The 25,792-nt window shown below is 46.2% G+C and overlaps 2 protein-coding genes across 5 annotated transcripts; both read left to right on the top strand.

Annotated features, from left to right (window-relative positions):
- Window positions 1–1,333: 1,333 nt before the first annotated feature.
- Window positions 1,334–15,298, top strand: SRP72 (signal recognition particle 72). 2 transcript variants are annotated; one of them, XM_062492921.1, is made up of 19 exons: window positions 1,334–1,466; window positions 2,490–2,610; window positions 4,355–4,478; window positions 5,263–5,406; window positions 6,195–6,306; window positions 7,405–7,436; window positions 8,009–8,133; window positions 8,215–8,272; window positions 8,452–8,583; window positions 8,979–9,107; window positions 9,600–9,672; window positions 10,237–10,301; window positions 11,316–11,411; window positions 11,868–11,971; window positions 12,574–12,651; window positions 13,296–13,433; window positions 13,701–13,738; window positions 14,062–14,221; window positions 15,045–15,298. In XM_062492921.1, exons 1-19 carry the CDS (start codon window positions 1,361–1,363, stop codon window positions 15,217–15,219), a joined length of 2,010 nt encoding a protein of 669 aa, XP_062348905.1. In that variant the 5' UTR covers window positions 1,334–1,360; the 3' UTR covers window positions 15,220–15,298. The 2 variants fall into 2 exon arrangements, with proteins under 2 accessions (XP_062348905.1, XP_062348906.1); XM_062492922.1 differs by lacking the exons at window positions 8,009–8,133; window positions 8,215–8,272.
- A 2,107-nt stretch (window positions 15,299–17,405) lies between these two features.
- ARL9 (ADP ribosylation factor like GTPase 9) lies at window positions 17,406–24,126 on the top strand. Of its 3 annotated transcripts, XM_062492923.1 has the most exons (5): window positions 17,406–17,555; window positions 17,947–18,115; window positions 19,089–19,223; window positions 21,550–21,725; window positions 22,803–24,126. In XM_062492923.1, exons 1-5 carry the CDS (start codon window positions 17,406–17,408, stop codon window positions 22,980–22,982), a joined length of 810 nt encoding a protein of 269 aa, XP_062348907.1. In that variant the 3' UTR covers window positions 22,983–24,126. The 3 variants fall into 3 exon arrangements, with proteins under 3 accessions (XP_062348907.1, XP_062348910.1, XP_062348909.1); XM_062492925.1 differs by lacking the exons at window positions 17,406–17,555; window positions 19,089–19,223 and having other exon boundaries at window positions 18,100–18,115; window positions 21,631–21,725; XM_062492926.1 differs by lacking the exons at window positions 17,406–17,555; window positions 19,089–19,223; window positions 21,550–21,725 and having other exon boundaries at window positions 18,068–18,115.
- Window positions 24,127–25,792: the final 1,666 nt, after the last annotated feature.

Below are 25,792 nucleotides of genomic sequence, written 5' to 3'. Positions count from 1 at the left end.
CAGAGTATTTGTGGTTTTTACCTGGGCCTGCTTTATAAAGAGAAGCTCCGTTGTCCAAGTTGCACTGAGCTTTGTTGGTCATATCTCACATTGCAGTTTTTTCTTCAGTTTCTGTTTGAAAGCCAAATTCTGGTGTGTTGGTGGTGTTATAGAAAATGATGGCCACCTTAATCCTCTGATATAACTCTACAATTTTTATTTAAAAAAAAACCACAGCCTTTGTGATATTTTTATTAATGACATTTCTGAAATTTGAAAACTGAAAACTGATGCCACTCTTTTAGCAGAAGAAAGTAATGGGAGTTGGTGGAAGATAATTTTGTGGTGTTCAATCACCCCTTCCCTCTCCATACACACACTTTGATCAAAACATTGGAAGAGGAGTGGAGTTATTTGGCAAGGTGCTGCATCTGCAGAGCTCTTTCATGAAAGCAAATTAAATGAGTAAAATCATTGAATATGCTGAGCTGGAAGAGACCCATTGGGGATGACTGAGTTCCAACTCCAGTCACTGCACAGGACCATTCCCAGAAGCACATCATGTGCCTGAGAGCATTGTCCAAAAGCTTCTTGAATTCTGTCAGGCTTGGTGCTGTGATCCCTTCCCTGGGGAACCTGTTCTAGTGCCTGACCACTTTCTGGGTGAAGGACCTTTTCCTGATGCGTAACCTAGACATTCCCTGACTGAGCTCCATTCCATTTCCTTGAGACCTGCCTGTCACCAGAGTGGAGAGGTCGGTACTTGCCCCTCCTCTTCCTCTCACGAGGATGTTGAAGACCACAATGAGGTCTCCCTCTCTCCTCCAGGCTGAACAGACCAAGTGACCTCCAACACTCGTCATACAGCTTCCTCTCAAGGCCCTGCACCGTTCTTTGGACACTCTCTAACAGCTCAATGTCTTTTTTATGTTGTGGCACCCAGAACTGCCCCCAGCACTCGAGGTGAGACCGCCCCAGTGCAGAGCAGAGCAGGACAATCCCCTCCTTTCCCTGGCTGTGCCTTATTCCTCCCAGAACAGGGCTGGCTCTCCTGACTCACATTCAATTGCCATTCACCAGGACCCTCAGCTCCCTTTCTGTAGCGCTGCTCTCCAGCCTCTCGTTCCCCAGTCTATACACACCACCAGGGTTGCCCAGGTGCAGAACTGCCACTGCCAGCGTTACCCGCAGTTACTGGAGCATTTGAGCACTGAGACAATCGCAGCGAACCGCCCCAGGGGCGGTTCCGGGCAAGGCGGGGGTAGGTGCCGGGCAGGGCGGGGCTGCTGGAAAGGTACGAGAGCAGCCTGGGGGCGGGGCCCCGTTCGGCACTTCCGCTTCCGGCGTAGTGCCGCCTCTGCGACGTGTGTCTAGTGCCAAGATGGCGGCGGGGGCGGCGGCGGTGGCTGCGGCTGGGCTGTGGAGCGAAGTGAATCGCTGCGGCCAAAACGGCGACTTCGCCCGCGCTCTCAAGTCCGTCAATAAGAGTGAGTGAGGCGACAGTGCCGCTCCCCGCCCCGCGGATATGTGGTCTCTGCCTGGGCGCGTTGGCCTTGTGGAGGGTCGGTGTGGCGAGGAGCGGGTGGTGTCCGTCCTTAAGTTTCATGTCGGGAGCAGGGCTGTAGGCAAAGGATCCGTGGATCTTACTGTGTTAGGGTAGAGGGAAGAGGGGCAGTCGGGGCCAAGGCTGCGCTGCTGTACCGCGACCATCAGGTGCTTGTGTTGCATCACGCATTCTTTGCTGTGGGTCGAGCCTTCGGGTTTTCTTGTGGGTTTTACGTCCGTATTGATCACGGGAGGAAGGAGGGCTTTTTCTCCGAGAACCGGAGGAGTGGTGTTCTGCATATGGACTGACTTGAGAGCAGTAACTTGCTCGAAACGGAGGGTTCACGTTGAGGTGTGTTGTTTTGGTGGTTTGGCATCCAAAACGGGATTGCAGTATAAGGCACGTTGTGGTTAAAAGTTTTGTCTTTTCTGCTGGTAGGCAGTAGTGATTAATCTGCTGTCCTGGAAAAGCTAGCATCCATGAAAAAAATCAAATAGCAAACCCCATGCCTCTCTTCTAGTTCTCCCTCGCTGTCATCCACTGGCAGAAAGTTTTAGCATGTAAAGTGGTGCCCTGACAAGAGCCACACTGTTCTTATCTACCAACCTTTTTTCCTTCCTGAATATCCTTTATGTGGCACTGGGGCCTTGGCACTGTGCTATCTGCTTAGAAGTGAAATGCCAAGGGTTTGTCCAGGTGTCTATAACCCCTTTGGTTCAGCTCTTATTAGTATATTAGCACAGTCCATGCTTCTGGTAAGTTAGGGATTTATGCTGGATTCTTTTGTCCTGATGGGGTTTGTTTCATGATCTGAGCCAAAGCAAGCCATGCCAGGATGCTTTAAGTTGATGTGACCACACTCTCGAATGGATTTTTGCAGCTATAACAAAATTAGTGTCTTACAGAGCCTGAGTGTATTTGATTATGAGTTTGATTGTTGTGTTGAAATTAGTTTCTCGTCCAGTATTGCAGATCAACAAAGATGATGTGACTGCACTTCAGTGTAAAGTAGTGTGTCTTATCCAGAATGGGAACTTCAAGGAAGCCCTTGGTGTGATCAATACCCACACTAAAGTGTTAACCAGGTGAGTTGTGTCTTGCTGTGCTGTACAAAATATGGCACTCCTGAGTCCTTGAGAAGCTGCTGCAACTTCAGTGGAGGGTACTAATAAGGCAGCAAAAAAAGGGCAGAATATGCTCGAAGACACTGGGGTTGGTCTTCTCAGTGACATATTTATGGGAGGGGGTGAGACAAGGTCTGGTTGAGTTTGAGGCAGTCTTACATCTTGCTGTTTCTGTTGAAGGGATTGTCCCTAACTGAGTTTTCAGCCACCTTCACATGCTGATTCTGCTTGTAGATGTGGCTGGGTAGCATAGCTGGTACAAGGGAAGGGGACAGATCTCTCCAGGGAGGAAGTGAGAAGGGAGAAACCTTTGTTGGTGGCAGCAAGCTATTGGCTTTGTTTGGCTGTCTCACCATATGGCTCCTTGGGGTCCTTTGCTTTGCCAGCTTGAAGGGACTGCCTCAGTTTTGGCATCGTGCAAGCACTTTGTGCATCCTCTCAAAACCAGAACATCAGAGACAAATTGTGTTTGAGAATAAGTCAAGCTTCCCATTTGTGTCCTTAAGATTCTAATTTTTGTTTTTTGTAAGGTTGCTTTTTGTGCAATGACAAAAGATGAAAAGTGCTACCCAAGAGCTGGCTGACAGCAAAATGTTTGTATTTTAGATACTGTTCTTATTAAGGAGCTTCCCAGAAAGGTGTGTTGAAGTTATCAATGTGATGAAACATACCTTTGTTTTTGTTTGCATCTGAATAACACATAATTACCCTTTTCTGGGACAAGAGGAGTTTAATTCAAGTTTTTTACCTTATTATTTTATTATGTAGTAAGGAGAGGGAATTTTTTTTATTGTTATTCGGCTGGTTTCAGAGTTCTTCCTATAACTTCCTTCAGCTCGTTCTACTGTGTGTCTATGTCCTGCAGAGCAAGGAAAGTGGTGGTTCTTGGTCTATCTTGAAGTTTTCCTATCCTGCACTGAGGCTGCTTTGCTTTAGTTCTAAATGTCATTAATTTTCAAACTTCCTTAATACTCAGTTGAACTGAGTTAATTTTAAATAGGCAGAGTAAAGCTGATAATAAGTGGCCCCAGGCATGAACTAAAGGAATTCCTGATTAATTTTCCTTTGGCTTAAGTGGTAACTCAGGGAGTAAGTGGAACATAGCATTCAAGGCTCTGCTTCTTTGAGAATGCTTCCCTGCTGGTGTGAGCTTGCTTTGAAGCCAGTTTTATGTTGGCAAAAGCAAACCCTTTTGCTGCAGTTCTGCTGCAATGATATTTCAAAATAGGTTAATGTTACCTTTATTTTGGTGTCGGCCTGTGGGACTGTGTTTTATACCTTTTCCCCCCTCTGTATGATTCAATCGTCTTTAAAAGTTTGCTGTAACAATATTTCATTGCAATGTAATGCCTTCTTAAGAGAACGTCACAGAATGAAGTTTGCTATTGTTTTACCTTTTAAGCATTTTATTAGCATAATTAGTAGGTGGCCTGGAGCAAAGAGGATTTTGAATACAATGTGTGTGGAAATGCCATTGAAAACGAGCCTGTTTTTGGATGAAGTTTTGATATACTTTCTTTGTTGAACACCAAGTAAATAGAAGGTACTTTCAGTGCTCAACAGATAAATAATTCAGTAATGTGGGATCACATATTTGGGTTTTTGGTATGTAGCAGACTGACTAAATAGGGCTGGTTATATGTCAGTGAATGCTGTTGAATGGAAACTCTAGTGCATGCAGTCAGCCTTTGTCCTGTCGTTGCAGTGATATTATTGCCTTTGAGAAGGCCTACTGTGAATACAGGTTGAACCGTATTGAAAGTGCTCTCAAGACCATTCAGAGTGCCAGTCAGCAGACAGACAAACTGAAGGAGCTTTATGGACAAGTGGTAATTACAAGCTTTTCTTCCTGGTGGGTGTTTCATAATGCTAGGTGCATTGTCCCTCTAATGGGGAGCAAGTATGGGGACAGAATTTCCTTCTCTGGCTTGAAGGTAAGGACAGGTGTGGTTCCAACTGCTCAAACTTTAGTGGAGCTTTAGTTGCCTATTTCTGGCAGAAGAGTCGTCATCTTATTCCCACTGAACCAAAGCAGTACATTTGTGACTTCCATTCCCTTCCTGGGTCTGGCCTGGTATTAGCCATCTGGTTGAGTAAGGAAGAGACTCAGTATTTGTTTGTGGTTCAGCCATCTGTTTGCATTAGATACCTGTTCAGGAATGGTTAGTGGGACCTGACATCTCAGGTATTAAAAGTAATGCAGAAAAGAAGTTACGCTTTTTCTTCTCATTTTTTTCCTGGTTGATCAGAACAGTTTTGTGAAGAATTGGCTATCTTCTCTCAGCTGCATGAAAGACCATTCATTTAATTTCTTTCTTAGAGAGGCAATCTAATTTGGAAGAAGGCTGTTTTAGGACAAAACTGAGTATACTAGTGCATTTAAAGAAGCTGTTTTAGGAGTAAGAGCTGTGTAATTTTTGTGCAGGTATCTGGTGTCATTGCTTGAGTATATATAGTTTTCCCTTAAAGGTAGATGCAAATGTTAGTAATATTCAGCAATTAAACATAGGTTGTTCTGCTGCCCCCAGCCCATGGGGAGGGAGGAAGGAGCCTGTAGTTACCAGCATGCACAGAAAAATACTGTTCTGAGGGTGAATCCCTTTCCTTTCTCAGTTGTACAGACTGGAGCGTTATGACGATTGTCTGGCTGCATACAGGGATCTCATCCGCAACTCCCAGGATGAGTATGAGGAGGAGAGAAAAACCAACCTCTCTGCTGTTGTGGCAGCACAAAGCACATGGGAGAAGGTGGTGCCAGTAAGTGAGTATGTGTGTCTGTGGGTGCAAGAGTGAGAGCCAAGGAATAAAGGATAACAGATTGTATTGGAATTGTAGATACTGAATGGGACAGAAATATGTTCCTGTCTCATAAAGATTTCTGAGTGTGTTAAAGATGACCAAGTGCTTTTCCCTGTATGGAGGAATAAATACTGTTATTGTTCATATATATATGAATTATACTTAATCTTTGATCTCTAGAAAGCTTGTACTGTTAGATGTCACAGCAGAACAAGAATTAGATCTTTCTGGACCTGCATTAGCAGAACACCTGTGGTGACTACCACTTTTCGCTCTCATTACCCTCTTGCCCAGGGTTAAAGCTAATTTCTCTGATCTCCCATGCTTTGGAATATTTTTGTTAATAAACAGTAAAGATTGTAATGTTCACATTTGTTTAGAGATCCTTGTCCTTGGAGGTGTACACAGCATGCTCAGCTTTCTGTTCAGTGCTGTGGATCCACCTTCTAATTCTCTACAGCAGCAGCTCTTACTTGCCTTCTTGCACCAGCCTAAGTAGTCCCCAGGTTCAGGCTGGAGTTTCCTTGCTGTCTTGTCAGTTGCCTCTGACTTTGTGCAGTGTGTGGGAAGGTCCTTTGTGCTACAACTTAATTTCCAGGTGTATGCCCTGTTAAATTTGCTTCTTAAATTTATTTTTCAAGGATTCATTAGAATGTACAGGAAAATTCTGGTTTGTCTGTGTTGCCTGTTAAATCTGTACAGATCAGTTGGTGTTTATGCTATGTTATATTTGTTTTTTGTGCTAGGAGGATTTAGGCCTTCGAGAAGCTACCTACGAGCTGTGTTATAACAGTGCATGTGCATTGATTGGGCAAGGAAAGCTGAATGAAGCAATGAAAAAACTACAGAAAGCAGAAGGTAAAAGCCTGGTGAGGTGGGAGAGAAGGAGCATCCCTGAGAGGGAAGCTTTGTGTGGTAGAAGTAGTTATTTGTTTTCTGTAGACACAAATCAGAGGAAAAGAGGTTTTGAGAATTTAAAAACAGAGCAACAGCAGGATTTGTTGTGAAATCTTTCTGGGGAACTGTTCCTCTGCAACTGTTTTCCAGAGCCATGCAGCTTGTACCACCTCCTGGCTCTCCTACAGCCCCCTGATTTGTATTCAATAACTTTGTGCATTTTTTTGAAGCAGGAAGTAGATGTGAGTGTAATCTCATAAGCATGAGATGTGTCATCTATTCTAACTCCTGATTTTGTTAGTATGAGTATGTATTTAAATATATGCTATAAGAGTTCAAAATACTTCATGGTATGAATTAGTATAAGGTAGTAAATGAGCTTTTTAGCAAAAAAGGTATTTTTTTTAAATGGGGTGAAATGGGGATTTTGTGTGTTTAAAAAAAAATGGGGAGAGACCTAGGAAGGACTAATTTCTGTCTGATCTAATTGGTTCTGCAGATAAATAGGTCAGTTCTGTCCCAGTTTTGATGAAGAAAAACAACTGTCCCATACAACTGATAAGCATGTGTACTTTGAGCCTATGTCATTTGATAGTAATCATTTTGAGAGCAAACAAGTGATGTTCTGGTGAAGGATGAGAAAATTAAGAAGTGACTCATATGGGTACTGAAAACTAACAATTGCTGCTTCATAAAGGGTGTTGTAAGCTGAATATTGCAGGCTTGCAACATGACTCACAAGACCAGTAAGCAGCTCCAGCTGAGTGATCCCTATGGGAAAGATCAGGAGCTATGTCTAAGGAAGTTTGCTTAGGAGAGAGAATGAGTGTTTGTGAGGGACAGTATCTCCTGTGCCTTTGATATATCTTCTGTATCACAGAGTCTGCTCTCTCATGCTTAGTCCCATCCATCACCAGACTGATAGTGTGCTGTGCCCTTGTGGTGCTGCAGAAGTTTCAGGGATACATGAAAAGAATCTGTGTTGTCCCATGCATGTTACCTGATTTTTTCCCTCTAAAGCCTTCTAAATTGTGTTTTTCAATTTCTTTTTCCTTGTAGAACTGTGCCGCCAGTCGCTGTCAGAAGACTCTGTAAGTTACTGATGTTGTTCTGGAGAGTGTTTGCTTTGCAGCAGCAGGGGTGTGGGTGCAGTCACAAAATGCAGAGAACCAGAGGAGAGCCAGGGCTGCTCTGCTAGTACCCATTTGTGAGGCTGGGGCAGCCCTCATGGCTGTTGCAGGAGGGCAGCTGACACTGCAGGTTGTTTACTGCTGTGTTCCTTGCATAGTTGACTGTTCTGGTGCAGGTAGAAGGGTACAGGTTGTCTGAAACCTCCCTGTGACCTATCCCTGCTAGGGATGAACATGCTGAGTGAGTAGTAACAAACAGGGAATTTGTAACCAATTACAGCAAAGGGGCAGATTGAATGTGCAAGTTAAGATAATCTTCAGATTCTAGCTGGATTATGTGAAGCTTTCTTTTCACCTAGTTTAACTCAGATACGCTTCTGTTTGTGCTGTGGCTACAACCTTCACCTGTGGCAGCTGGGGTACTTTGCTGCTAATATTACCCAGGAAAGCTCACAGACGTTTGCCAGCAGAATGCTGAAGCTAGAAGAGAGGTGAGATAGCAGCTTTTTACTCTTGCTTTGATTTTCTTTCAGGATGTGACAGAGGAAGACATTGAGGCGGAACTGGCTATTATTCATGGTCAGATGGCTTATATCATGCAACTGCAGGGCCGTACAGAGGATGCTCTACAGCTCTACAATCAAATAATCAAGTTGAAGTAAGAAGGTTTTTATAAAACAAATGCTCAGCCTTCCATCTGTGACAGTAACAGTATGCTTTCTGCTTTTCTTATCTGCAGGCCAACAGATGTAGGACTCCTTGCTGTCATTGCAAATAATATCATCACAATTAACAAGGTATAGAATTACCTTGCCACTTACATTGTGGTTACTCAGCTTGCTTCTCTGCTTCTGTGGAGAGAAGGGAGATAATCATTAAAGATGTTTCCTTAAACAGTAGTTAAATTGCAGACCCAGGGACCTTTTCTTATTCAAGGAATGTAGTGAAATCTTCTCATGATGTGCAATTTCCACAGGACCAAAATGTCTTTGATTCAAAGAAAAAGGTGAAACTGACTAATGCAGAAGGTGTTGAGCATAAGCTCTCCAAGAAGCAGCTCCAGGCCATTGAATTCAACAAAGCTTTGCTTGCAATGTACACTAACCAGGTAGGGGAAACTTATCTGCAGTAAGTAGCTATGGATTAAATCCACAGGAGTTTGACTGGGCAAAAATAGAGATGCTGCTGTTCTATGTCAGAAGATAGAACTTCTTGGTTTAGGCACATAAGTGAGCAGAAAAATAAAATCATCCCTAAAAGCACAACTGTCTGTTTAGTGACTTGGATATTAGTATAGGGAGGATTGTGTGGAGATAACTAGAAGACAGAAGGGATGTGGGGGTTCTTAGATGTATCTGAAGTACCACTAAGAGGACTTCCTGGTTTTGTATTCTCATTTCAGGAGTCACCACTAGTATGTCTTCTTAGATACTGTTGGTTTCTTAGCCCTGTGTAAGGTGCTTGCAGACGTTGAGAAAAGTATATTCTCTCATTCCACTCCAGGCAGATCAGTGCCGCAAGCTGTCAGCAAACCTGCAGTCCCAGAGCCCTGAGCATCTGCTCCCTGTGCTTATCCAGGCAGCCCAACTGTGTCGTGAGAAGCAGCATGCAAAGGCCATCGGGCTTCTGCAGGTAGATTAAGAGAAAGTTGGCCAGGCACCATTTAAACTTGTACTTTGCGTTCTCCTGTGCTGTTTTCCCTTTGTTTTGTTTGGTTTAAATTTCCAGGTGTATCTAATTCCTTATTTTGGTTTGGTTTAATGCTGCTGGAAAGCCTTCACACCCAATTGAACAATTCTGCATTTAAAGGGAAATAGTTCCCCTACACCTCTGATTTCTATGCTTAGGAAGCTGTAGTAGACTACTAGGGTAAGCAGTAAGCTTTACTGCTCTGCTTACAAGCAGTTTCCAACACCCTTCTTCAGAGGGAGTGAGTGGCCTAGGACAGAAATCTGAAAGGACACACTTGGGGGTCCTTCTCTGCTGTGTGCTGAAGCCTGCTTGTGCTGGAAAGCTTCCTTTGGCTGTTGCCAGCTCACTGTGACTCAGCATGACATATGATTCACAAAAGCAGCAGCCTGCTGCCCACACACAACTTGAACTGTTGTTTCTTTTGATTCTCAGGACTTTGCAGAACAGCACCCTGCCAATGCAGCTGAGATCAAGCTGACGATGGCCCAGCTAAAAATTGCTCAAGGTATCTAGTCCTCCTTTTGTTGGGTAGTGTCTGCACATGACAATGGTACAAGGGGTAAGAAAACCAGACTTCAGGGCAATCTTTGCTGCAGTCACTGTTGTGACAGAGGTGCAGAGGAGAGATACTTTCAGTCAGGTAATACGTATAATTGGCTATGGCAGGATAATGCTGATAGCTTAATATCTGGATATATAGGCTCCACAGATTGCTGGCAGAAATGCCCACAGTCTCTGTGAAAAATAGGACTGAATCTCTTCTGGGGCAGGATTTTGGGAGCAGTGTGAGGCTCCGTAAGGGTACCATTCCTGTATGTAGTCAGGCAGCACAGACTTGAGGCTGAAGAGAACTCCCTGCTAGCCAAAACCCTTGAATCCTGTACCTTTGCAGGATGTGGCAAGAGCAGAAAGATCCATTTTATGGAGAACTGTCCTTAATTCCTAGAACAGGGAATATGTTGTGAGAAGGGGAATTGTTCTGTCCCCATTGTTTACCTTTGGCTCAAAGTTCACTGGTGGGATTAGGTGTTGTGATCCCATTTGGAGTGTGTTCATGTTTCTCTTCTAGGCAGTGTCACCAAAGCCTGCATGATCCTGAGGAGCATAGAAGAACTGCAGCACAAGCCTGGGATGGTAAGCAAAACTGCATCTGAACTGTGTAAGGCTTTTCCCTTGTAGAAGAGCTTTGCACTGCCTGGTCCTTTTTGCTTCTTCCCCATGGTTTCCACGTGTCTGCAGGGATTCTGAGCCCATCTTCCTTGTCTTGGACAAAGGTGGTATTATAACTTGCTTCAGGTAGCCTGAACATAGCCACAGAAGTACTCTGCCTGTCACAGAGGAATGCTCTTTGCCTATGTTCCCACGCCCTGGTAATCTCTCAGTCCTTGCATGTTGCATAACTCAGTCCTGACTCTTAGTCCTGCATTTACTTGCATAACATGACTGGAGCAACTGCTGGTTGCTGATATGTACTGTTGGGATGTTTTAGAAGCAGCATTTGGACAGCAGACCTTAGGGGGAAACTGCTGTGTTCCATCCCTACAGCATCAGCCTGGTCTGCATGCTTACCACATCTGGTATTCAGAAAAGCTTGATGGGCCTTGTAAATGCTCATATGTTCAGCATAAGCATCTTGGAACAGGGGCTCATAGTTGTGGATGTGTTCCAATTGTAAGTGTGAATGATCAAAATAATTTGTAGGGGCAGTTAACAATAACAGCTCCTTGCCCTGGGTCACCTCTGCTTGTGACCGGGATGTTGGCAAATGGATGGTATCCTTATAATCTCTGCAGTGCTGATTTCTTTTTTCATAGCTCTTGGGATAGAGAATGGGGGATGAAAAAAGGTTTTCTAATGAAACTGAGTCCTGTGATAAGCAAATAAAGTGCCCGGACAGGAAGGGTCCTTTTGTGAATGCAATTTTAGGCTTGTACTATAGGAAAAAGGGGGATGTTCCTTTGGGAGTGACTTGGGTAGGAAGATCTACCCTGGGTACCCTGCTAGTTACCACTGCTGTTTTTTAGGGACAGGATAAAGCTCACACTGACTCACATTGCTTTTGGGAAATCCCATCATTTAACTGCTGAGACTCTGGCTATAGACAATTTGCATGAAGATCTGCTGCATACTGCTCTTGAATGTTTGCAGGTGTCTGCGTTGGTGACAATGTACAGTCATGAAGAGGATATTGATAGTGCAATTGAAGTCTTCACACAGGCTATCCAGTGGTATCAGCAGCACCAGGCAAGTCAGATCAGAGGAGCTAATGTGCAATAATCTGTCCTGGATTTTTCTAGCTCATCCAATTCAGTTTTTCCTGTTGGATGCATAGCCCCAGCAGTTATTCAGTTGTGGATTTGGAGACATGTGAGCTCCTGTTTTGTGACCATTTATCAATAATGTATTATTTTTAGATGTTACAAATAGGGAGCAGCAGCTCTTGTCAGATTAAGGAGAGTAGCAATCTAAAAATGTAGCAATCAGGACTTCTCCCTGATGGAAAAACATGGTGGAGCAGCAAGCTGCCTTGTCCCATGTAGTTCTGCCTCATGTCCCCAGAGTGCAAAGGTGGTCTACTTTCTGCATGATAGAATGTTAACTCGCTTCTCCTTGGCCAAGCCTCAGGGGCATTAAAGCCAGCTAGAGCTGGGCTCCGTGCTGTGATAATAAGGAACTAATCATGGCTGCTGTGTCTTTCAGCCAAAGTCTCCTGTCCATTTGTCACTGATAAGGGAAGCTGCCAACTTCAAACTAAAGCATGGCAGGAAGAAGGAAGCAATCAGCGACTTGGAGGAGCTCTGGAAGTGAGTTGGGTGGTTGCTGAGCAGCAGGTCTCCACCCAGAGTCCTCTGCAAGCTGTCTGGTGGCAGGCAGTGTCTGACAATTTTGACTGGTCAGAAGCTGTCCTTTAGAGTTGCTTTTGCACAGGGGCTTCAATGCAAGGCTGTATTTTGTAAGAGGAGATAATGAATTTGATTTATAATTGATGTTCACTTGAAAACCTGATAGACTTATCGCAGAAGCTTCTTGTGTGTAGTGGACATTGCTTTGGGTACTGGAATGCAGTTTTTTCTAGTGCTGCATAAACATGGATGTCTAGGTTTTAGTTTCTGTTATGCACTTTATGGGATCTTTTGCTGGGGGAGTGTAAGCCTGCCTTTGCTACTGGGGTTTTCCTCTTCTGTTGCCTGCTTCATGATACTGTGAAGTTGTCTGCACCTCCATTTACCCACAGCAGTGATGTTTGGTGGTATGCTCTGGAGGAGACCACGTACTAACATGTCTGTCCCCACAGATAGCAATTGTACTGCAGCAGCAAGCACTGTGTGGTGTTGCCAGTCGTTGGGATGAGTAACATCAGTAACTTGATCCTTTTTTGTTTTGTTTTGTTTTTTCCACTACAAAGGCAAAACCCAAAAGATGTGCATACTCTGGCACAGCTCATCTCTGCCTATTCCCTCGTTGACCCTGAAAAAGCTAAAGTGTATCCTTTTAACGGTGGTGAAAGAGGTGTTTGGGTATTACTCCCTTGTATTTTAAGTTGTGTGGGGACTTCAGACCCACTCTTACTGGAAGAAAGGCAAGGAACCTCCCTGGAACAGCTACATATCCAGGTCAAGTTTTCTGGAGCTACATTATTTCTCTAATTGTCTTCATTACTGTGATATCTCAGGACCTTTTTATCTTTGGCCTCCTTCTCTTGAGAAGGATTGAGAAGGAATTCTCTTGAAAATTAGTAAAACAAGGTTGAACCAAAAATAAGAGCACCTCCATCTTTTCTGTGAGAATCTTAAACCTGTGGTAGTAATGCAGGACTGATACAATATGGCTAAGCTCTTGTTTACCCAATCTGGTTTACATACTGCTTTTGTCACCTTAGCTGCTTTCACAGGAAGTTGTTCCCTGTCCCCATATTACAGAGGGAAAAATTAGGCAGATGGCAACTAAGCAGCTCATTGCAACTTGTGTAAGAAGCTAGTTAGAGAGATGGAAATAACCCCATAGGCCTGTCTGGTGTCTGCATTACTAACAGACAGAATTTATTCAAACTGAGGTTGCCTTTTGCTGTCTGGAAGAACATGGGTGTTTATGCTTGCTGGTTTGCATCCCTGAATTCTTCCCTTGCAGTCTTAGCAAACACTTACCTTCCTCAGACACCATGTCACTGAAAGTAGATGTTGATGCGCTGGAGAACTCCCATGGAGCAACCTATGTTCGGAAGAAAGCTGGCAAGCTCACTGGAGACAACCAGCAAAAGGAGCAAGGGTAAAGCAGGGTGCTAAAATTGTTTCATTTTATTGCTATAGTTCTGGTGCTTCCTTCGTCGGGGTGGTTCACCTGGTATGGTGAAGGCATAGCTGTAGAAGGCAGGCTGGTGAAAAGGGAGCCTGTCCTTTAACTTCAAGGAGCTTTATACAGCAGCAGACCAAGTTCTTAGAGAGATGGGAATGGTTTAGCTTCTTGCAGACCTAGTTTTTAGTTAACTTGTCTGCTCTGTCTCTGCTATGTCACAGTGTGTTGTTTTCGTTTCAGACAAGGGGAAGTGAAGAAAAAGAAGAAGAAAAAGAAGGGTAAGTTGTATTTCCTAGCTCTTGACACAGCACAGCTCCAGAGAGCTCTCCTGCTTCTTTCTTCAAAGAGCAAGCCTCCACATCCCTAGAAGCTGGAGTGCTTTGCTAGGACTGGTTCTCTGGGAACCCAGATGTTCATGATAGCTTGTTTGGTTGGGGCATTTTTTCCTCAGAAGTGAGAGCAGTGGAGCAACACCTTGATAGGATAATGTAGTTGCTGGTTGCTTTGTGCTGCCTGGTCATTGACATCCCATGCGTGTTCCTTAGTGATGCCTCAAGTGTGTTGTCCCCAATCTCATTTCCTGGCACTGGATGTTCTGCAGGAAAGCTGCCAAAGAACTACGACCCTAAGGTAACTCCTGACCCTGAGCGGTGGCTTCCAATGCGAGAGCGGTCCTACTACCGTGGACGGAAAAAGGGCAAGAAGAAGGATCAGGTTGGCAAGGGGACTCAGGGTTCAACGACAACTGGCTCCTCTGAACTGTAAGTACCTGTTTTGTAAGGACTGATGTGGAGATTCATTTCCGGGCAGCTGGGAGGGCTGTGTTCTTGCTGCTCTGCTGCAGCTCTGTCACCACACAAACTGTGGGTAGCACAAGTGACGTTTTTGCTGCTTGAACCTGCTAACAGCTGCTCTCCTTGGAGATCCCTATAGGTTCCTGAAAACCAGTGTAATAGGATAGCCATGCTTGAAGGTGCCAAGGTGCAAATAAAATTTTCAGTCTTTTAATGTACTTTTCTTTTGGCAATGAGATGAATTTTGCATGCTTTCTCTTGAGCAGTTTGCTTTCAAGTGTTTTGGCAGCTGCAGAAGCATTAGCCATGATTTGAGAAAACACTGCATTCCTTCTAGCCTGATACTGATTATTTGAGCTGGAATCAAGAATTACCATTATGTATGAAGGCTGACAGCAAGATGGTGTCTTACTAGCATCTGAGAGGAAGGATGCTGCGTTTGCACTGCCTAGGAGTGGGACCTGAACGGCTTCTTGTGTGTTGCATGAGCTGTCACATGTCTGTTCAAAAGTTAGCCTTGTTTTCATTGTCAGGGACTTACACCATCTAGTGAACATCAGTAGGAGGTGATCGCTGCCCTTTGAGACATGTTCCCATCCCCCACCAGCTCTTTCTGTATGTTGAAGCCTGTTTAAGATGTCCTTTCATGAGTGCCCTCATACATAATGCTTGCTACCTAATGGGGCAGCTGCTACTTTTCACTGTCAGCTCCCTCCATTAATACCACATAACCACATCTTGCAGGTGGTTATGAACCCACATGGTGTCTTTTTCTCTTGTCTTCCGGCAGGGATGCCAGTAGAACTGCCAGCAGCCCACCTACCTCCCCTCGGCCTGGCAGTGGGACAGCTGTATCTGTGACAAGTAATGTCATCCCTCCCAGGCACCAAAAACCTGCGGGTGCTCCAGCCACCAAGAAGAAACAGCAGCAGAAAAAGAAGAAAGGGGCTAAAGGAGGGTGGTAAAAAGCAGGGTTTGTAACGTCCCTCCTTCAATATGTCATGCTGATTGCAGAATAAAGATCAAAAGCAAGTGCTGGTGAGACTTGGCATCTGGTTCTCTTTCCTGCCTGTCAGTGGTCTGGGGGCAGATGGGCTGGTATAGATGCCATGATATATCTGCTCACCAAGTTTCCTTCCTCACATTTGCCCCACTGTGACTTGGGTTGTTGCTATCAAACATAGCCTCTAAGAAGAAATCTGTTTCCATATTGCCAGACATTTAAGAGATATGGGATAATCAAGAATTTCTTTAAAAGTAGTGTCATGCTCCTCTTGCATATGTCAGTTTAGGCCTTTAGATTTATCTGTGCATCATGCAAGCACTGTTTTTTATGTCAGTCAGTCATTGACCATCAAAGAGCAAAGCCACAAAGCATCTTAGAAAACAACATCAGGAGTCTATAATACAGGATAAGAGAAGCTGAAGGGGGATAACAAGACTGTTAGGAGAAAGCATGGTGAAGTGTATGGCAGCAGATTCAGTGTCCCATTTCCTGCAAGCCAGCTGTCTTATTCTAAAGGGCATGGCAAAACAAAGATGAGTGAAATGTGTGTGGTTGTTTCAGTGCACTTCCTCCTCCTATGGCTTTGACCCTATGTTTCTACAAGTCTTTGGTGCTGGGTTTATGAAAATAGAGTGGTACAGCAGCAGGTCAGCTTAAGCTCAGTGATTGGAGAGGGGCCCAGAACAAAAGAAATCCCATAGAAATTATACCTTTGAGACTGTAAGTGCCCACCCTGCAGACACCTTGCACATGCCTCTTGGCCCGATGGTTATTTTCAGTTAGGATCTCTTAACACCTTACTGAGGTGTTTCTCTGTGTCTCTGCAGGAAGGCTGCTGATGGTTCTTGTTGCAGCTTTGCTGACAGTTGTCTCATCTTCTGGTGCACCTGCTCGCTGGCAGAGCATGGGAAACTAATAAAGCCCAAGATTTTGGATAAACACATTTATCAACAATTAAAGCAACAGTGTGTTATCAGTATTCTTCCTGTACTAAAGACAAAACACAGCAACATACCAGCTAGTAGGAAAATTACTAAGAAAACTAATTTCAGCTATGGAGGTGTAAGTTCATGATTTGCAGCCTGAGGCTTCAGCAAATCCAGCTTCTCATTCTGAGGAAGTAAAGCTAAGAAACAGCATACTAAATCATACAGAATTATAACTGTGTATCTTATTCTGCTGAAAACTTACTCATGCTAAACTACTACCTCTCAATACATGTCTTGAAACTTCTGGTATCATCTGAATATAGCCAAAACATTTTTCCAGACTGACTGTCAGTGGGTAGAAATGGCACCTTGGAGAGTGGTTGTCAGATATCAGCCCAAAAGGCAAAGGCTTTTTGTCTCTGAAAGAGTTTAAAGCAAAGGCCTTAAAAGGCAGGCATCAAGGGACACTACAAGTTACTGTGTCTGAAGAAATAACTCCTGAATAACCAGGGAGTAAAAATCTATTATGCAGAACCCTTTTTTTTTTTTATTATTATTACTTTGCCTGTACAGTGGGAGTATCTGAGAAGGGGCCTGAAAGTGTGTTGTCCGAGAGAGACAAAGGTACAGAGCACAGAGAAAAAAAATAGTTGTATGAGTGGCTTGCAGGCCCTTGCTGCCAACTGAGTGCTGAACAAAGAGGGGTGTTTTAAATTACTTCCCTGGGCGATGTGCCTCCGCTTAGGCAGCAGCTGGTGACTACCGGAGACAGAGCACTGTTCTGCAGCAATCCTGTTTGGAGGGAAGATACTGGGGGAGAACGCAGCTCTCTGTTCTGCAGGCGTCTTCTCTGGTCAAACCTAGCACAAGCTTTGCCCTGATGGGAAGGCTGACCCGTGACACTGCTGGAGCCCTGTCCCGGGTACCTGGACAGTGTCCTAACTGCTTCACCACACCTGGGCGCGCAGGCACAGGCAAGCTGTGAATAATTCCGGCGGGGGGGTGGGGGGGAGGGGGGAGTGTAGCAGCGGGTGGGCGGAAACCGTGACCTCCCTGTACCAGCGAGAAGCCGTCCGTGTGCTCCCAGCCTGGCAGCGGGCGCTCGGCTGGCGGAGGGAGCAGCATTCGGGGCAGCGTGGGGGCGGTCTCCGTGCGCGGCGTGGCTGCGCGGTGTCCGGTGCTCGCAGCCGGAGCGGTGCCCGCGGCCGGAGCAGCGATGGGCTCCCGCCTGCGGGCCGCCGCGCTCTGCGGGGCGGCGCTGGCCCTGGCGGGCGGCACGGTCGTGGCGCTCCGGGCCTGGGCCCGCCTGCGGAGCCGTGTCGCGCTGCCCTCCCGCTCTGTAGCCGCCGCTGCCGCCGCCGATCAGGTACCGAGGCCGGGTCAGGGCGGTGGGCGAGGTCGCGGGGTCGGGGAACATCCGCGGGGCCGCCCCGCCCGCCATAGGCCACCGCGACCTCGGTCCCGGCGCTCCCCGGCGGCGCCCTGGGCCGCGGCGGGGCGGTAGCCGGGCTGGGGCCACTCTCCCCGTTTTTATTCCCCGCGATGCCCAGGCCCGGCTGGTGTCCCGAGGATTTCCCATCGCTGCGGTCGTGCGTTTGTGCCGCAGGAGCCCCGCGGGCATCTTCAGCTTCTTAGCCGGAACGGGCATTTGCTGTGTCCTCTAGGCCCCTTGTTCAGTCTCCTTCTTTCCCCCAGCCCTGCTAAACTTTGCTCTTGTGCCGGCTGCCCAGGTAAATGTGGTGCCCCTCGCTTTGTAGGGTAAAGGACACAGTAAGCAGATCCTGGTCCTGGGCCTGGATGGGGCTGGGAAGACTAGCATTCTCCACTCTCTGGCAACTAACCACGTCAAGCGCAGCGTGGCTCCCACCGAGGGCTTCAATGCTATCTGCATCAACACCGAAGAGTCCCAGATGGAGTTTCTGGAGAGTGAGTGAACCTGTTTTAGTATTGAACATAAAATAAGTTCCTGTTTTGTGCCTTAGGGATCAGGCACATATTTTAAAAGCTCAGTGTCCCCACATGCCTGCTTCGAAAGTGTGAAGTTATTATTATTTTCTCCTTGGGGATTCTGCTTTCCTACACAGCTTCTTTGAAGGAGAAGACACAATGGAGTTAGACATCAGTTTTCATTCAGCCCTGACATCCTGGGAATTCTACTCCCAGAGAGAGATGGGTAAATAAGCCTGATGGAGTGAAACCAGCAGAGGTTTTGCCCAGTGTTGTAGCCCATAGCTGTTCTGCTTTTCCTTGGTGCTTGTGCTTGGCAAAGGGCAAGAGCTACAGAGGAATAAATAATAAGTGAAAAAAGAGAGTGGGAGACAAAAACTTTGTACCCTTTCTGTTCAAAAGCCTCAAAATGGTGTTTTCTAGTCTTTAATAGTCTTTTGAATATCTGTAGCGTTTTGTTAAAATTTGTGTACTGTCCTTGGCTCTGATTTTTGGATATTATCTGTGCCTGCAGAGGGCATCTCCTGTGATACCTTTGGTGTGTCACAGCTATTTGAGGTGCAGCTAGCTGATGGGAAAGATGGAGGCCCTGGGGTCAGGTCACTCCCTGGTACAAAGAGGCTGACATCCCAGCTTCATCCATGCCTGTCTTCTGTCGAGGCAAGAGCTAGCTGCTCATTGCTTCCTGCTGTTTCTCCACTGTGCTTTACCAGTGCTTGACTGGCTCAGTTGGCAGCTAGCCCATAGATGCCTCTGTATCTTTAGCAGGTCTAAAGGAGTTGTGCTGTTCCCAGGTAAGTTTTTGGGGTGCAGGGATGAGGCCACTTAGGCTGAGTTTCATTCCCAGTCTTATTACCATAGGAGTCTCTGCAGTGGTTTGGGGAAATCATCTTTAGAGAGATTCTTGTAGGCTGTGTCCCTTGCCTGGTAGGTAACAGGGTGTCTCCTACTGGGATGTGCTTTGTCTGTCTGAGCCCAGAGAAATCCACAGTGTCTCTTCTCTTGCCTGAGGATGGTCTGGGCCCAGCACTGCCCACACCACAGCAGAGCCTGTTGTTTCTGAATTGTCCTTCCCTCTCTGGTCCAGGTTGGTAGTGACTGAGATGTGATGGCTGCGATCTGACCCATAGGAAATGCAATGTCTCAGGCCAGTTTCAGCCAGGTAAATCCGTGCATGGCTCTCTAATCTGGTTACTTATCCAGTCTGTACCATCGCCTGGTCCAGGGGCTAGCAGCCTATGCTATGATCACATGGCAGGGGTGATGAGCAAATAGCAGGGGTTTTATTTTGCTGGCTTAGCCAGGTGGAAAACTGTTCTTTTTCTTTGTACTAGCATACAGATAACTTGGTGGTATCTTGTCCTCTGCAGGGGGTAAGAGCTCCTGGCTTCTGAGTTCCTGTAAGTTTGGGGGAGAAAAGTATTCTCTGTGAGGTTGCTGACCCCTGGGTTATGCTATGCATGAATGCACTTAACAAAGGGAGCCCCTGCAGTATCACAGTACAGAATTGGGCTCCTTTTGCAAACATTATATGTCAGCCACAGCCCTTTGGCTCTTTTCCACAGTGGCAGACTTGCAGTCCTGCCTCCAGGTACACTGGGCCACTTGAAGAGGTAGGCATGCTCTAGTGGGAAATGTTACTGCCCTGGTTTGAAAGACAGGTGTTTGCTAAGGAAAGCAGAAGCTTCCCTTTGGACTGAAAAAAAAATGTGATTCTTCTGATCATTATAATTTTGGAATTAAGAGAGCTCTCAGGCAAAGATATGGGGGTAGGAAGAACAGTTCTTTACTAGTATATCTAACAAGACAAACAAGAACAACAACAGCTATGAAATTAGCCACAAACAGAACAGTAACTCAGTCCCAGGGTTTTTTGGCTGCAGGCACCTTTTCTCTGAGCTGCAGTTCCCGGTGCTGGGGGCGGGCAGGTCCCGCAGAGCTGCAGGAGGGCTGGGGGTGATGGCAGAGCTGTCCCAGGGGGGGAGAGAGAGATGGAGAGAGAGCCCTCTGCTCACGGTGTGGGTCCTGGTGCTCAGCAGAGTACTGGATGGTGGTAGTTCACAGCGAGAAGACAGCCGGGCAGGGTCCGATAGTGGTTTCCCGACGCTGGGATGGGACACAGACGGCGATCGTCCTTCTCGTCCGAACTCCGCGGGGGAAATGGGCCGAGGCCCAGCCTTCCGCTTCCTCTTCTGGATGTTTGAATCTCACGGGGCTTTCTCTCTTCCCTCCCGTCCCCTCCCCCTTGTCACCAGGGCCCAGTCAACAGGTATCTTAGCATGACAATGGGGAAAATTCCACAGAGGGAAAAGGGAGAGAACCAACCCACAACAGTTACTTCCCTTTCCATATTCTTGAAACTACAGAACCCTTTTGACTTAAGTGAAAACAAAATTGCTTTGACACAGAGCAGTCAAAGAGGGCAATAAAAGATGGCTGCATAGTCAGACAATTTTGAAAAGAACTCCTGTATAAGGCAGGAGACAGTGATAGGGAACCCCAGATATATAGCTTTGAAAACTTGCTACTTTTGAGAGACTCACACATACCTTTTAAGCACCTCAGTACTCTTTGTGAGTGGTCCTGCAATGTGCCTGGAGAAGACCTAGAGACCTGAAAACAAACCTGAAAATACTTAATATACTGATACTTATTCCTTCTGCTATTAAACTCGGCAAACTACTGAATTCTTTGTCCCCAGATGGGAGCAACAATCTCAAACAGCTTGCTGTCTATGGTTTCACTAGAAAATGATTTTAAGACCTAGTTTTGAAGGTGAACAGGTTTCCTCTGTATCCAACAGAGAGGAGCTCATGGATAAATGTGTGCTGTGCAAAGATTACTCTGAAGGGTTGCCTGAAGAGTCTGCTGGGAGCTGAGTTTTTTCTCTTCCTTAAGCACTTCTAGTTATTGACAAAACTGTGGGAATTTTGAGCTAGTTCTTAGTGTCATAAAAATAAAATGAGAACCCTCCACACTTCAGAGTTAAATTTCTCCTCTGGAAATTGTAGACCTGCTTTGTCTTAAAATGAGATGGGCGTTTGGAGATAGGTTGTATGGGGACATTTTGTGTTCATGGACACTGAACTCCCCTTCTACTCTCCTTACTTTCTTGAGAGCAAGAACCAACAAGTCAGAAAGCAACTGTTAAGAAACTGAACCTAGAATCCTCTCAAAATAAAAGCTTAAAGTAGAAATATTTTTTTTCCTCCACAGCATACACATATGCCTTCATGGGACCTGACTGGGGAAAATAAAGCTACTTTCAGTCTCATGTGCAGTAGCTCAAATACTTTGAGGTTTTGCTAATCCAAATACCTTGGGTTTTTGGCCCAGGGCCTGCTGTCTGCACCTCTGGGAGCAGTGCTGCTTTTATTACTTGGTGAATCCTGTGCTGCTGTCTTCTCTTCCAGTTGGGGGCAGTGAATCTCTGCGTTCATACTGGAAGATGTATTTGCCCAAAGTGCTGTTGCTGATCTATGTTGTGGACTCAGCTGATCATGCCCGACTGCCTATGGCGAAACAGCTGCTTCATCAACTAATCCAGAATAACTCCACCCTGCCTGTGGTTGTTCTGGCCAACAAGCAGGTAAGAGTTCCCTGCTGCTGGCACAGCTTAGGCTGGCAGCAGCTTTGGAAACAGCAACAAAGCTTTTCAAAAGAGTCTTCACGCCTTTAAGGAGTGCAGATAGCTGGGAGTCTTTCTGACACACCTGTTGACCACAAAACAAAATAATCTGAGGTTGTTTTGGATCTGCAAGTTGCAGGTCCTGTGCTTGGTGAAGATGCAGTCAGAGCTGTGGGTGGAAACTGCTGTACAGTTGCAAGGTTTGGGAGCTTCAAGGGAGACCACAGTTAAAATGTGAAGTTAGGTTTCTGTTCTGAGTATCTGCCTAGAAGTACCACTTCACCAAGCAGCAGCTAAAAAGTGAAGCACTGTTTTTTGCCTTCAGACTCTCCAGTTGGTTGCTCCTAGGGCTGCTTCTGAAACCTGAGAGAAAGAGCAGCTTTCCTCACAAGGATTGCTCCTAAGATCTTTGTGAAAGTCTCAGTGATTGGTGCTGTACCTGGAAAAGAATCTGGTACAATCAGATGACAGAAGAGCCCAAAGGTTTTAATCACAGATTCTCTTTTATCAAGGTTGTTTGCTCAGTTTGCTCTACATTGTTATTTCCTAAATTTCTAGCAACTGAGACCCATTACTAGTTGTCATTTTTGTTACTCTTGAACACAAGTGCAGGCTTGGACTTCATGGGACTCAAATGCATCAGGAACACTGTTGGCTGAGACGGTAGGCAGGGCTACCAGAACTGTTGTGTATTTGCCCTATTCTTGTAACTCTTTGCTGTGCACCTGGGGTCTTGGGCCCACAGTCCTTTTGTCTGCCTTGTGCAGGTGGTCTTACATATTTATCAGAAGCAGTGGAATTGGTGTAGCAATAGAAACAACTGTATACATATTTCTTTGGGAAGAAATTAGGTTAGAGATTAACTCTTTTCCCCAAGGCATTTTAGGACATGGGAAGTGACCTCATAGAAGGTACATAAGAATGATGCCCCAGAGCCTTTGAGACTCTTTCCCTCCCTGGACAAAAGCAGTGGCTCAAAGTGGGAATGGTGTCACCACCTCTTGCAACTAACAGGGTTGTTTTATTTTTGTGTAACAGGACCTTGAAGGTGCATATTGCATCACTGATATTCACGATGCTCTGGCTCTGTCTGATATTGGGGACGAGAGGAAGATGTTCTTGATTGGTACCCATGTGGCAGAAGATGGCTCTGATATCTCTTCCGGCATGAAGGATGCCAAGGAGCTGATAGGGCAGCTGGTTTTGGAAACACAGTAACAGATCTTTCCTTACAATGTGGTGTTTGCAGCTGAGGGAGAGCAGGTGTTAGTATATGGTCAGTTTGCTGTGTGGCAGCTGAAATGTACAGATATGCTTTCCTGGTGGGTATGGAATTCCTCTGAAAGTGATATCTAGTTGGTAAGAAAATCTTAATTTTTAGTGGTTTGAAAATACACTTGAGAAGTAGTCTATTTTTAGTGTGTTTGTAGGAGAAAAATAGTCTGTCTCAGGCAGCAGATTTAAGGGTAAAATACAGCTTAGATGGGCTAGATTCCTTCATGTCAGGTGGGAATCAAGCATTGACTTCATAGAATAAAGTTGCATGCAGTGAATTTAACATGGTTTGATGTCTCAGGTTAAAGTGAAATATGTTTACTTCACAGATTTTTACAGAACCATTTTATCGGTGTTCTGTTAAAAATGAGACCTCACTTCTTGACAGTGTCAGAAATTTATAAAGTGCTGCAGCTAGTATTTTTGACAGTGACAGTTCTTTTTGCTGTGTTGGACCCATTTGTTATGGGAGTGGCAAATTGGTAATCTCTGGAAATTGGGTTGGTTACTGCTTCTTTAATGGGTAAGAACAAGAAAATGAAATCAGTAATATATAAGGTGTTTCTTTGCCCACAGGCAAAAAACCAAAATGAGTAATTTGAGGTAGTGACTGGATGCTTTTAAGTTACATTGGCAGCAAAGGTGGGAGACTCGTCCATCAGGTTGAGCAGCTTATTTAAGATTAGTCCGAGATGTCCTTGAGCAAGCAGTTTTAGTTGTGAAAACTCTGTTGTTTCTTGATAGCGATTTCTGTTAGCACAGCAGGTTAGGAAGGTGACAAGTTGCTGAGGAGTGTCACTCTCCCAGTGTCGTCCTAATTATACTCGAAGGACATGACCCAGGAGCAGTCCTGTAAAGGACCTATTTTGCACCCGCATCTATTGTACGAGGCTTTTACAGTTTTGTCTTTTGTAACAGACGCATAAAGCAGAAAATTCCACCCTCACCACCGGTCCTGGCTGCTCTCTTCTCTTCCAGTTGGGGAACAAGATGTCCGGTTGCGGGAGGCTCCCGAGGCCTCTCTGGGTCGGCCAGCATGACGGGGATCCTTGTGACCCGTGGCAGAGGCGAGGCCGTGCGGCTGCCGCCGTGGCCCGGTGTAGGGCTGCCGCCGTGGCCCGGTGTCGGGCTGCCGCCGGCACCAGTGTGTGTGCCCGGGGCGGGCGGAGCCGTTGGGCGGGGCGGGGCCGGGCCGAGCCATGGCGGCGGCCGGGAGGATGCGCGGTGCGTGAGGCCGGGTCAGCTGGGCTCCAGCGGCGCCGGCACCCGACGGGCTCGGTCGGGGAGGCCTCCCGGGCACGGTGGGCTGGCTTGCGCCTGCAGGCCCCGGGCACCGCGGTGGGAACTGCGGGATGCCGGCCCCGTTTCATGGCCATCTGCCATCAGGGCACGTGGCTGCACGCGTTGCCGCGTCGCTGGTTTTCCTGTCATCTCGTATTCCCGACCCCCTAGTCGTTTTGTACCGGCACCGAGTCTCAGTTTAACACAGCTGCTATTCCCCGAGACTCTGAAAAGCTCCGCTGGAAGCTGCTGAAGGCAGTCATAAGGGGTGGCTGCACTGAGTCAGGTGGGAGCCCATAGGCTGGTGACCACTGGTGCTTGTGTAAGGAGGAGGATATAGTGCTGGGGGTGCTCTATCCTGCAGCCTTGGGGCTTGGCCAGCATCCCCACATGAGAAGCAACCACTGGAGAGGAAGGTACCAGGGAAAAACAATACAAACATCTGCTGAGCAGCTGTTCTGAGGAGATGCACAGCTTCATCTGCAATATGATTATTGCATGCTAAAGAGCAGGCAGCCTAGGCTCCAGGTGTTATCAAGCTTTTAATTTCACCTATTCTTGTCTTTGCAGTGCCATCTTATACATCTTATACACCTGTACACCCACGCAGCAGGTAAGAAGCCCTCCCCTCCTGGCTGGGTGTTCAGGCCAGTGTCCGATGTTTCTTGAGAGGGCTCAGTCAGGGATTTACACCAAGCAGTGAGTCAATATATTGGATGGCACTATGACACACACATGAGAGGAAATTATGCCTGGTTTTACCCTTACCTCAGCTTCTGAAAAACATCTGACCATCCTGCCTCTTCAAAACGGACTCTATGCTTTACAGGGAAGTGATCTCAGAAGGAGTTGATGTCCCTTAAGCAAGGAGTCTGTGAATGCTCAGACAGTGGAAGGGAGGTGTTTCTGTGTCTGGCTGAAGCAAGACCTCATTTTTCTTGCTGGGAAGCATGAGCAGGCCCAAAAAACAAAGGCTCCACCAGGGCTGTCAGTGAGGTGGTTTAACCCCTTCAAGTTGCAGAACTGCTGTAGGTACATCCTGAGTGAGGATGCCTATCTGTCTAGAGCTTTTGCCATGATAACTGTAATCTTTCTTTTTGTAATTGGAAAAAGACCAAAAAAAGGTTGTCAAATGAGTTGAGAGACCTGATCTGAATGTATGTGTGCCTTATTCCTTTGCTGGATCATGATGCAAGCTTTGTACAGTAGTGTTTGGCACTCTAGGGCCATGTGCATGTTGTGCTAGATTTGGCTGTGGCTGTGTGTTGGGTGTATGCCAGCAGCTGAGGAAAAGCAATGAGCCTGCTTGCAGAGATAGTGCCAGCTCTGCAACACAGCTAGGCTGAGGGGGGAACCGTGTATGCTAATCCTTCATCCCCTTGCTCCTTTGTAAGGAAAACCCTCTGGGCACCTGCTTGGAAATAAAGAACTTGAACTGGGTTTTGGCTCCTGAAATGATGTCTGCATTCCTG

This window comes from Cinclus cinclus, chromosome 5 (assembly GCF_963662255.1).
Source record: "Cinclus cinclus chromosome 5, bCinCin1.1, whole genome shotgun sequence".
Lineage (NCBI taxonomy): Eukaryota > Metazoa > Chordata > Aves > Passeriformes > Cinclidae > Cinclus > Cinclus cinclus.
Note: the sequence above shows the minus strand (reverse complement) of the source record. Positions and strands in the feature narration are given on the sequence as shown.